At 39.2% G+C, this 13,452-nt stretch overlaps 1 protein-coding gene across 1 annotated transcript in view; it reads right to left on the minus strand.

The window, feature by feature from the left end:
• The window catches only part of Ccnb3 (cyclin B3), a 61,464-nt gene extending 58,880 nt beyond the window's left edge, over positions 1-2,584 (minus strand). Inside the window, exon 1 of the mRNA XM_050160971.1 lies at positions 2,457-2,584. Coding sequence (XP_050016928.1) covers positions 2,457-2,552 — 96 coding nt within the window. The 5' untranslated portion in view covers positions 2,553-2,584. The remainder of the gene's footprint in view (positions 1-2,456) is intronic.
• Positions 2,585-13,452: the final 10,868 nt, after the last annotated feature.

Consider the following 13,452-nt stretch of genomic DNA (forward strand, 5'->3'; position numbering starts at 1 on the left):
TCAGATCAGGGGAAAACAAGTTGTTTCAGGATCTGGGGGTTCACTGCTCCCAACACTGCACATATAGAACACCAGAGTCTGCAGTGCTAGAGGTTGAACACAGAAAAACGCAGGCACAGTCAAAGAAAGCATAAGGCCTAATGCTGTCTGCTTCAAGAAACTCTCTCAATGAAAATTTACGACTGTTACTATAACTCTTGTTAAAATATATGGTGATGAATATAGCACACAATAGGGTCAGAATGTCAATGTTAAATCAGGAAAATTTAAGTGTACCAGTACATTCTTAAAATTTAATACTGGTTGAGTATTCTATAGCTAACATGTTTGGGACTAGCTGTTTCTTGGTTTTCAGTTTTTTCACATTTGAAATATTGACATATACGTAATTAAATATCTTCAGGATGGGATCCAGGAATATTTCTTTTTAATTTTTTTGAAACATTTATTACTATTTTAATTATGTATATGCATTGCATATGCTTTGGTATGGGCACATGACTACATGTGCCCATGGAGACCAGAGGCATGGGATTCCACGAAGCAAGTTGCCCAGGCGAGGATGAGCAAGAGGCAGGAGGAGATGTGACCATGAGACATGCACAAGGAGGCTGAGGCTCAAATGTGTGCCCTGGGAGGACAAACCCCCGTGGTCTCACCCACACAAGTGACAAAGTCACGGTCATCTCCATTCACACAGATATACGTCCCACCCTGTCCCACCCGGACCCACCTGGGTGCTGTAAATTGAACATGGATCATCTGGAAAAGCAACACACCCTCTAAAAACCCAAGCAATCTTTCCAGCATCAAAATTTATTTTAATTATGTGCATGTGTGTGCCGCTGCATGTGGGTATGTGCACGTAAATGTGGGTACCCACAGAAGCCAGAAGAGGGCTTCGGATACCCTGGAGCTGGAGCTTCAAGCTGTTGGAAGCCACCAGATATGGGTTCTGGACTGAACTTCAGTCCTCTCGAAGAGCAGCAAAAGCTCTCAACCACAGAGTTACTTCTCCAGTCTTTCTTTTTAAAGAATTTCACTAGCATATATTCACTGTTCAAAGCAATTAGTTTCATATTGATATTTTGTTCAAGTATATCATATACTTGGATATATTTACTCCTTCATTACTCTCCCCTCCCCCTATTGCCCAAATTTCAGATTTGTATTATATATACACATTATAAAAGTGTAGCTTGAAGCCAAGCAGTGGTGGTGTACACCTTTAATCCCAGCACTCGGGAGGCAGAGGCAGAAGCCAGAAGAGGGCTTCAGATACCCTGGAGCTGGAGCTACAAGTTGTTGTAAGCTACCAGATATGGGTGACTTAACAGATATTGAGTTCGAGGCCAGACTGGGCTACAGAGTGAGTACCAGAACAGGCTCAGAGCTACACAGAGAAACCCTGTCTTGAAAAACAAAACAAAACAAAACATACCTTGAAGGTAATTTATATATATTTTTAGTGGATCTGAATTTTTGTATGTATGTTGTTTGCATGCATGCATGCATATTCAGGTTTGCATATGTGTGAGTATACATATGTGTGCAAGTGTGTACATGTGCAAATGTGTGCCTTGTATGTGGAAGTCTAAGGCTGATATCAGAGATCTCTTTCTCTTGCTTTCACGTTATTCACTGAGGCAGTGTTACTCAGCTGAATCTAGAGTTTGCCTATACAGCCGGTGTGACTAGCCAGCCTGCTCCATGGATCCTGTTTTTGCCTTCTGGGCACTAGAATTACTGGCAAGCTGTCATACCCACTCAGCATTTACATGAATGTTAGGTCTTCAAACAGGTCCTTGTGCTTGTAACTCCTTCCATCACTGCACAATCTCGCTGCCATTAGTATGCCTGCAGTCTGACTGTAAACTCCATTGATTGAGACTAAATATGGGACTTTCTGCTTGCAGAATTAGGTCAACACTCAAAGAGTTTAAAGACTTTGAAAATTTTTAATATTGGATTTTCAAATTAGGGATGCTCAATCTGAATATTTAAAAAGTATGATAATATTCTTACTGACAAAATGTACTACCAAGAACTTACAGCCTCCTGGAGCTTTCTAAAAGAATATAAAAGTATAGACATGATCATTAATGAGAACTCACTATTGTTTGGCTTGGAAAGATGTAGAAAATGGCCTTGACTTCATCCATACATATTGAAGTATGAGTAGAATCTATACCTTTTGCTCAAGTTACTTAGGGTTGATGGCTGGGACAGAACCTAAGGCCTTGCACACGTTAGGCAAGGGCTCAACCCTGAACCAAATTTTAATTCCTAGCCCCATGTTCCAACTTCTGGTATTCTTCAGCTACAAAGATTGATAGAAATACCCACTTTCTCAGAATAATACAAGCACCATAAATATTCAGAGGTCAGGATAAGTACCAAAGCAATGCCTAAAGAGACTACATGAGACACAATTGGAAGAGATAATTTGCTTTAACCTCTTCAGGTTGGTCTTCCTTGCTGGGCATGATCATGCTAGCCTGGGCTTTCTTGGTCTCCAGTCTGGAGCTTTTGGGTAGTGGTGGTCCTGGCATCTTAGTGCAGATTCAGCAGTGTTTCATCCACGGCAGAGCTGCAATCAGAAGAAAAAATTCTTTATAATATCACTCACCAGAGTACCACAAAATTTTGTAGATACTCGTAAGAAAACTTTGTTTGTTCTATAACCATCTCCAGGAAAATGTTTACCTTACGATTGAGTAGATCTGGGTAGAAAGCTTGGTTCTACCGCAATTAACCCTGAGGAAATGACTTAACCTGGGTTTCAGCTGCCTTGCTTATAAAAGATGCAATTATACTTATTTCTAGCTACAGGATCTTTTAACTGAGACATGCCACCCTCTCTAAGTGCCACAGCTGTGGCTTAGTCCCTAATTTAGATTCAGAAATACTATACACAAATTTCCATAAGAGTTGCACACTGAAACAATCAAATACATGACAGCTCATACAGCATAGTTACTACCTGGTGGACTTGATGATATTTTTAAAGTCCTGGCCACAGAAATTATGACACTACTCAAAACTACAGGAGAATGACTACATATAGCCATGTATGCATGACAGGCAGGACTGTAGCCAAAGCTGGCCTTTAATTAGAAGAGACAATACTCTAACTCTGTATCTAGGTATCTTGTCTAGAACCTAGGTGAGAAAATAAATAGAAAAGATAAGAGCAAAAGGAAATGGATTGTTGGAAATAATTTGTGATAAGAATTTAACAGTCTCTTAGGAGAGTTCTAGCTTTGCCAATATCAGTATGGGATTTTAGTTTATAGTCTAGAAGGTTCTTTTAGTTTGTGAATCCTCAGTAGTTATGATACACATAAGCTGGGCAATGGTGGCACACATCTTTAATCTCAGTACTAGGGAGGCAGAGGCAGGCAAATCTCTGAGTTCAAGGCCAGCCTGGTCTACAGAGTGAGTTCCAGAATAGCCAGGGCTACACAGAGAAACCCTGTATCAATTTTAAAAAATAGATACACATATGAACCTTACAAGTGGCTACATTATTATTAAAATTGTTACTTTGCTACACAAGAGATCCTTCCGACTCTGACAGAGCTGCCCTAGCAAACACACTCACATTCAATTTCCATTTTACAGTACCAAATGAATTAAGTGAATTACTACCCCCAAGGAAAATATTAAGCAACACAGATTACCAAGCACTTTCTAAAGTACTATAAAGTCTTTCTGATCATCTTTAAAAAACATTTCAAAAATTGAAAGGTTGCAGTATTAAAGGGGGAGAACAGACACAGGTTTTAGAGTCTGAGTAATCAGGCTTCTAAATCAGCTAATTTACCATCCGTGGGTCTCAGGGACCTCGTTTGCAAAACATCTATAATGCTACTTACATAAAGGGGAGTCATGCAGCTCAAATAGAAATCCATACGTATAAAGCATGGATGGTAGGTGCTCGATCGATGTTAAATCCTACTCTCTTCTCAAATCTAAATTTTTTTATCTCAACCCCGCCAAAATACTCAGCCAAGCAGCAATAAAGTTATGTTGGATGCACCTATTATTTAGTATGCTGTATGAAATCACTTATACCACTATCATCATTCTTGTTTCAAATACATTATTTATCACATAGAAGAGACCTATGATATGAAACCTTTACCCTTCAAAAGGAAAAAAAAGACACAAGGAGTCAAGAGACTAAAAAATTCTCAGTTGATGAGTACACACTAAACCCCGGGGAAAAGAAAACTATTCATTATCTGAATACAAAGCATCTGCTTTGAGGGCTACATACATGCACTTAAGTAAACTAATTCCCCAGCCACAAGAGACAGAGAAGGAGGGACCAACACTCTTTCAAACATTCTTTTATAAATGGATGCTTTGAGGCTAGGGAGATACTTCAGTGGTAAAGGGCTTGCTCTACAAGTATCAAGACCTGAGTTTGGATCCACATTGCTCATGAAAAAGCCTGGCATAATGGCACGTGCCCATAACCCCATAACTGGAAGAGAAGGGTGGAGACAGATAGAGCCTAGGCACTCCTTGGCCATTCAGTCTAAACAGTCTGTGAGTTCCACGTTCAGTATCTTGTTGCAAAAAATAAAGCGGAGATCACTTAAGGAAGGCACTTTCACTTTGATCTCTGTTCTTACTCGTGTGTGTGTGTGTGTGTGTGTGTGTGTGTGTGTGTGTGTGTACAGAAAATAAAATAAAAAACCATGAAAGGGTACTCTTGATTTCTACCACCTACAAAACCTCAAATCTTCTTTACAGGAAAATAAAATCGAATACTTTCCCCTTTCCAAATTTTCCATCTCCTCAATTTTATGCTGCTAATTGTTGGATTCTATACTGTACATTCTAACCTACACAGGGGAGCAGAATTAATCTGATCTAAACAGATTACAGGAATGAGTATCAGCATTTCACATAAAAGGTGGCTGGATACAGCAAAACACTGAAAAGGGCACAGCATAGTACAAGTGAAAGCAGCACTGGGGTAGGAAAATGCTGAATGTAGCTCTGACCCTGTCAGTATCTGTTTGGATGACACTGGGCAATCTGAACTTTGATTTTCCAACTCATAAAATAAGGTAACATGACCACGGCTATCTCCTTATTCAAAGTGTCATCGATGGCATGCAGCATTAATAAAACCTGGGAGAGTTACAAAATCCCAGTATGCAACTAAGCATCTCCAGGTGTGGTGCATGCATTTTAAAGTTTAAGAGCTACTCTACTCTGCAGTTCCTGGGCCTCTCACCTTCAAAGACTCTAAGTGAATCTCAGCAGAAGATATCCATAGGAAAACCAGCATTGAAGAGGGCTGAGGAAGAGGCAGTACCGGGTAAGTTCTGCCCTGTAATCTGTAATTCCAAACACATTTTCAAGAATCATTCTGTCTTAGGAATCCAGTAGATCTCACAGCACTTGTGCATGAAATCAACCTCACTTGGGAAAGGCCCCATGTGAAAGTACTCTGGCTGCGGCCATGTGTAATGGATCATCCGAATTGGAACCCAGTACCATTAGCTTTTCTACCTACTCCCCCATTAAACATTCCTTGCCCAATTTTGTGCAGGGTTCACTCCAAAGAGTTTTAACTGACAGGAGACCAATATTTCCTTACAGGGATACTGTACATTCCAACAAGAGAAGACAGGTAACAAGTAGAGTAGCAGGTAACAGTGTGAGATACTTGAGTTGACAGTGTAAACCAAAGGTATCTATCTCACACAAAGATTAAGACAGAGCAAGAAGGACCACGAAAAAATAATAAAGAGCCAGGCAGTGGTGGTGCAAACCTTTGATCCCAGCACTCAGGAGGCAGAGGAGGCAGAGGCAGGCAGATCTCTGAGTTTGAGACCAACCTTGTCTACAAGAGCTAGTTCCAGGACAGGCTTCAAAGCTACAGAAAAACCCTGTCTCAAAAAAAAAGATAAAAAATAAAAAAAGAAGACTAGAAAGAATAAAGATAAGTGTCCTTACCTACCCAGCCTGTCTCAACCAGTCCTGAGCTTTCCCTTAATAGGGCCTACCTAGAGTTTGCGTCAGGAGGAAAGAAAAGGCTGATTGGTTGACAGGGTGCCAATCAGCATACTCAGCTACTATGATTCCCTCGAAACAAGAACTCCTGGGCTAATGGACCTGTCATTGGGTTGTGGTTTTGTGTTAGATCAAGCTTGGGGAGTAGTAATGTGTCTCTGCAAAGACATATTTCAGTCCTCCTGGATGATGGGGAAAGAACTACTGAATAGTGTAGTGTCGTGGCAATTCAAACACTTAACAAGCCTTACAGAGTTCAGTATTAAAGTCCTGAGGCTTTACAAATGACTCTGTAGGAGAAACAAGACATAAAGTGCGTCTCCTATTTTATGAATGAGCACCTGAAGTGCAGAAAGCTAATAGAAATTAAAATTATTCAGTCCTAGTGCTATACCAGCTAGAAAAATTTTAATTGCTTTAAATACTGGACAAAGAGATAGGTCCTTTTATTATTCTCATTTTACAGATGACAAAATGCAGCTTGCTAAGTGCCCAGTATCACAAAGCTACACTGAGGCATGGCCACTCTATAATACAGATGTTCTCATTTATTTCATTTATATATTAATGTAGTTGTTCAACAAATTACTTAAAGAGCAGGGACTTAGTTCCCCTAACTGGAAAGTATGGAGGAGAAATTGACAGAAAGTTTATGGAATTTATCATCTGCCTAATCCTCTGAAGAGACAAAGAGAAAACAGGGATGCTAGGGTCAAATCTTGACTTCACCTGCATACAGGAAGTACACTACCACAGAACCACATCCCTACCCTCATTAGTATTCCTGACAGTCTCTCTCAGTGTCCACATTAGAGATATCAATATGATCCCAGGCCCTCTCCTTTTCATAATCTCCCATCCATATGACAGACCGCAAGCGTCATCACTGTGCATAACCGTGTCCCACAAGGATTAAAAATTCATATGAGTCACTGTTCTTCAGTCACCGGAAGAAAAGGCTCACCAATCAAAAGCAACATAAAAATCACAAAAGAAGTAATTCAGGTTTACCTATTGCCTTCTAGCTCATCATAAGACAAAACAAAACAAACAGTAACTTAGTAAAAGGTGTTTTTAAAAATATCATTTTGGTTTTGATATAAAACTTCACTATGAAGCCTGAGCTGGCTTCAAATTCAAGATAGTTATACCTCATTTTCCAACGAAAATGAAATGAACCACCATGATTGACTCTTTCTGAAACTTAAAAATTAATTTTTCTCTTAGCCTCATGCCTCAAGTTCATTTAACCTTCCCTTAGGGGAGTAAGCAAAAAGAACATGGAGGAAGAGGCGATATCCCTTAACTCCCTTGTCTTCCAATAGACCACTCCCAGGCACACAATAGGAGCTGTCCTTTCTTTCCCTCCCTACACCCTACAATAAAGCCCAGTAGAAAAAGCTATTATCTATTTCACATTAAAATGTATTCTGAATGGATCCACGACTTAAATGTGAAAATGAAGCCAGGGGAGTATAGATAAAAATGAAAGAATATTTTTATAACTTTAGAGAAAAATTCTAAAATTAACAGCAAAGAATCCCCTTGAGAGCTGCAAAGGAGAAATAGCACCCTCCAAGTGGGAGTCAAAATTTGTGAATGACCATGGATTTCTCATCAGCAACCACGAGGCCAGAAGGAGTAACACAGCATTTTCCAATAACTGAAGGTAGAGGTCTGCCAGTTTAGAAATATATAGGCAGAGACGATCTACTTTAGGAGTAAGGGAGGAAATCAAGTGTTTCTCAGAGTATGGGAAACCAATAATCTACAAACAGAGTGTTCATAGAATAGCAAAACAAATAAACAATTTTTAAAACAAGAAAGGTAATAGTGGGAGTACTGGAACACCAAGAAAAACAATGACAAGAGTGAGCACTAATGCAGGGCTAGGGAGCTAGCTTGGCGGTTAAGGGCGCTTACTACTTTTGCAGAGGACCTGGGTTCAGTTCCTAGCACACAGGCACATGGCAGTTCACAGCTGCTTGCAACTCCAGTTCCAGGGCGCCTGACAATGAAAAGGAAAACAAAAACAAATTAACAAAAATATAAAGCAAAAAGCTGAACTTCAATAGTTGAAACATTTGACAAGCTGTAGCAAGACAGACAAGGAAGAAAGGGGAATTAGTATTTAAAAAGACACAGAGGCAAGCTAGAGAGATGGCGCAGAAGTTAGAAGCACCTGTTGCTTTCACAGAGAACTCACACTCAGTTTCCAGCCCCTACTCACAACGCCTGTAATTCCAGTTACAAGGGATTCATCCCTCTTTTGGACTCCAGGGGTATTCACATGGCATACATGCAATGCACACGTGCACACGTGTGTACTCTCACACTTAATAAAAATAAGAGACAGGCATAAATTATAGAGGTATTCTATACAACAGTGACTAGAATCAATAATGTGGTAGATATTGCTAACTTCCAAATTTAACAAAGTAGATCTCAGTGGCCCAGGATGTGGTGGCATACACTTATAATGAATAGTTAGTTCAAAGCCAGCCTGGGCTACATATACAGCCCCCTGTCTCAAAAAATAAACAAGGGGTTAGGGGAAAGAGATAGAGACAAAATAAATAAAAAAACATCAAGAATAAAAAGAATACCTAAATTGCAGCGATGTTATCACAGATATTACATATAACTAAAATCATCAAATAATGCATATTAAATATTTGAAGGTTCTACATTTTAATTATGTTTTAATAAAACTATTTAAAATGGGATACCAAACAGAGCATATCACCACAGTCTCTACTGACATCAAAAGTATCAGTGAATACTTGCAAACAATCTGTCAACATAAATAAAACATAGCAATTCCTTGGAAATCACAAATATCCATAGTATACCCAATATGAAACAATTTGAATGAATATTTAAAAACAATTTTCCTTTTGAAAATTTCAATACATTTATACAAAGTTTACTGATCAGATCAACCTGTCACTACCTCCTTCCAACTCTCCCCAGTGTCTCTTTCTATCTCTTATCCCTCCAGTTCCAAATCCTGTTTTTAAATTTTATTATTAATAACTCCATGAGTCCAGTTACTGCTGCCTATGTTAACATTAGTTCTATGCCTATCTAAAAGAAAAAAAAAAAAACACCCTCAGGAAGTAACATGGCAATTCAGCAATACAAAAACCACCCAAAGACAAGCACAAAATAGGAAAACTTCAGGCCAACATCACTCATACAATAGAAGCAAATATTTAATGTATACACAGGGCTGTAAGCCCAAGTTAAAAATTAAAATTTTAATTTATAATTACTTTAAAAATTAATCTTCAGACTCGGGTACTTTAAATTGAGAGGTAAACTAAGCATTTAAAGAATATTTAATGTTAGTTCTATGCTTGCTTAGGTAATATATATATATATGTAATATATGTTGGTTCTATGCTTATCTCAAGAAAACAAAACCTCAGGAGGTAACACCCCAACTTGGTGATACTGAAACAATTCAAAGACAACACACAAAAGAAAATTACAGGCCAACATGTGATTGAAGAAAAATCCCTAAGATACTAGCAAATATATTTTAGCAATATATTTTAAAAATACCACTGGCCAGGCAGTGGTGGCACTCACATTTAATCCCAGCACTCTGGAGGCAGAGGTAGGCAGATTTCTGTGAGTTCAGGCCGGCCTGATCTGTAAAGTGAGTTCCAGGACAGCCAGGACTGTTACACAGAGAAACCCTGTCTCAAAAAATACAACAACAAAAATACCACTAACAAATGAACTTATTGCAAGGACATGAGACTTATTCCAAAAATTAAATATATATAAACTACTACATATACAGATAAGTTTAAAAGAAACCTACAGAAAGGATGATTAGCGCTAGCAAATAAGTTTAAGGTTTTGGGATACAATAACAACAAACACATCAATTAAATGTCTATACCCTTACAGGGAATTATCTGAAAATTAAATTAAGAAAAAAAATCTATTTACAATGGCATCATTAAGAATCAACTTAGCCAAAAAAAAAAAAAAAAAAAAAAAAAAGAATCAACTTAGCCAAAGAAGTGCATTCAAAGCTTACCATAAGGAATCACTGGGGGACTAAGGGTACGCTAAATCCTATTACAAAGCTAGATACGTTATACCTTCACTCAACCATCTGTATTTTTAAAAAATGAAAACTAAGAAAATTTACCAAATACAGCATTTACGGTTTTCTGAATGGGGAATACTATTAGGAAGGAATTACCAAATTCCCTGTCAAGGAGCAACTCCTCAAAATGAGGAAACATTTTTCTAAAAGCTGCTGTGTCTAGTAACCATATAGGCCTCTACCCAGGACCCTGATTTGTGGGCGCCAAGCACTGGCGGTCTGCAGCTGACAGGTCACCTCGCCACTGGAGTGCCAGTCAAGGCCTGGGGCAAGCTGGAGGCCATCTTCCGGGCCTATGTTCCATGGAGCCTGGCCAAAGTACTAAGGGGGGGGGGGGGGGAACACACGACACGCTTTACCCTTAAAGATCTCGCTTACAGCTAACAAAGATGACATTATATAGACTGAATATAAAGGTTTTAACACCAAGTAATAGCACATCTAAGTACTTTTAAAACCTTTTTCTCCTACCAGGTGTTCAAATTTGATGGTTTGACAGAAAAAACGTACCCATGAAATCGCTAGTTCTGTCAGCCCAAATCTCCTCCAGCATCTTAATCCCTCATACCAAAATATACTCATAAAAATGGGAGGCAAAGGGGATTTTAATAGACAATAAAACAAGTATTTGTACTAAGGCAAAGAACCATAAATCGCTAGAACGCTGGGAACGTTCCAATCTGTGGGGGTGAGGGGAACCCACGTCATCTACAAATTGAAAATGGCGGGAGGGAACCCTCAACCGGAATTAAAATAAAAATACGTTGGGGGTTACCTGGACGGGGAGAATCACAGCCTCGAAGACCTTCCGGTACCAATGGCGGCACCGGTGAAATGGCGGCACCGGTGAACCGGTGCCAACTGTCAGCAACTGCCAAAAGGCGCGAAGAACAACTGCCGACTACCCGCCATTTTGAGTTCCCGGGGCGCGGGGGTGGGGGGGATGCGGAGTCCGCGTTCCCCTCACAGGGCTTTAAACCAAGAGATGGGGTCAAAAGATTGCAGCAGGGAATTTTTAGAGTTTGGTCAAATTATTTCTGGCCTGAATCTCCAAAGTCTAGAGGAAATAAAAGACTTACGAATCTCCGAACGCACCAGGACACCCCTGGCAGCTTCAACACAATGGATGCGTCCAGAAACAAACCACGCCCCCCACACCCCGTCGAAACAAACCACGCCCCCCACACCCCGTCGACGTGCTAGCCCTCGAGTTTTAAAATGGAGGATAAGGTTCTGATGACGTAACTCCAGGAGAGATGTGGATTCGAATTCCAACACTACCAAAAGACAGACTATACTTCAGAATAAAATAATGCCTGTTTTAGCCAATTTACAATTAGGAAGAATAAATCATAGCATGATATTGACTAAGAGGGCGACTACAAGAGATGATTTTTCGGGGCAATTGCGTGACTAGATGAGACAGCTTGTCAAGACCGTTCGGGAGTAGGGTTTTTTTTTAAATGACATTTATTTTTTTTCAAGGCAAGGTCTTCCTAAATATCTCAGGATGGTCTGCAGCTAGCCCATAACCTTAGCCTAGCAGAAGACTTTTCTTTTTTCTTTCTTATAAGGAGTTTATTACTTTATTAATGGTCTAAACCTCAATTTATTTGAGATTATAATTACAACATTTTCCTTTGCCTTTCCTCCCTGCAAACCTTGTCATATACTCCTTGCCACTCTTTTTCAAATTTTACTGCCAAGCCAAACCTGCCTCTCCAAAATAGTTGTAAGTCTACAAGGGAATACAACAGTCCTTGGTTGTTTAATTGAGCCTCTGACTGTGGAGAATTTATGTTTGTCTTTAACAGTTTCCCTATAAAATTGAAACAATAAATGAGAATGTTTAGAGATATTGAAATGACCCATGCTGGATAGTTACTGACAACCATGCTAATTAAGTCAATTAAGAGTATAAGCGCCCTTTAATAATGACCAGACCAAGAGTAGGTTAATGCTCTGAGCACTTGAAAAGACAGAAACAAAACAAAAACTTTAAGAGCACAATTACATTAGTGTTCCAGGGGGCTGGAGCAACCTTGTGACATCTGTCTTTTTGCAGAGATTAGCAGTATTTTCCAGACACAGCATGACAATTATTTTTGATTTACGTTTTCTCTAATTATTTTTATTTTCTGCTTTAGCTCACACAAGCATTAATTACTTTGGTTAACACGGAAGGACCATAACCAGGGTCCTAGACAGTCTCAAAATCCTTGCCAAGGTGGATGTGGCTACTGGGGGATGGGAGACCTAGATGTGTCTAAGTAGACACAAAATAAAGTCAGAACACGGTGGTAATACCTTAGTCACTTCAATATTTAAATCTTTATTTTTCCTTCAACTCTTGATCATGGAAAAGGACAGATGTATATAATATATAACATAATAACATACATTATTTTTTACTAATTGTTATTGCATACATATAAGTATTTGTGTATACATATATATTTCTAGATAGAAACTTGTTAGATACCTATAGTTCTGCCTGAATGCATGTTTCAGGGCTGATGGTCTGGTACTTGATAACCAATCGGTGTGCTACTCCTCCCTGGGGAAGACCACTTCTCCTGCTGCCAGCTCCTCAGTTGCCTAGAGTTCTTTGTGTATGGTTGAGGCCTCCTGGGCTTTTCCTCATCCAGTTTGCCATGCTCATTGGTGGCATCCTTATTCAGCTCACATTTGGAGTTCATGTTGGTGAGACTCTATAGATGTAGCTTCTGCTATCACTAGGAGACATACTCTCACAGCAAACTTCCTGATCTTTCGGCTCTTGCAATCTTTCCAGACCCTCTTCCACAGTGTTTCCTGAACCTTAGGTGCATGAATGTTTTGTAGATGTTACAAGCCTATTTTTAAAAATTAGAAAGCCAGGAATGGAGCTCAAATATCTTGTTCTAAGTGGCTGCCAGATGACTCGCATATGCCCTAAAGTATGACATTCATTGTTGTGGGAAAAATTTTTCCCACTTGGGTAAATGAATAAACTTTATTTTATCACTTTTTGCAGATCCCATGACTCTGTGGCTTCTCAATTATGCTTCCTGACTAAATTTCAAAACTGGTGTTTATTTCTTGACCCTCAATTGTATGCCTATAATTGTGGTACATACAAGAAAGACAGCACAAATAATTTGATTTCCAGACTTTCAATATAGATGTATTATTTAAGTATATATTACCCACATGCATTCATTCATTAACACAGCATATTCTTTATTTTTAGTCTTTGAATAGATCTCCTCTCTTTCTGCACCCACCCCTTCATCAGTACAAGCCATTTT

Source organism: Alexandromys fortis, unplaced genomic scaffold, assembly GCF_014885135.2.
Source record: "Alexandromys fortis isolate MF-2015 unplaced genomic scaffold, M_Fortis_MF-2015_v1.1 scaffold_83, whole genome shotgun sequence".
Taxonomy (NCBI): domain Eukaryota; kingdom Metazoa; phylum Chordata; class Mammalia; order Rodentia; family Cricetidae; genus Alexandromys; species Alexandromys fortis.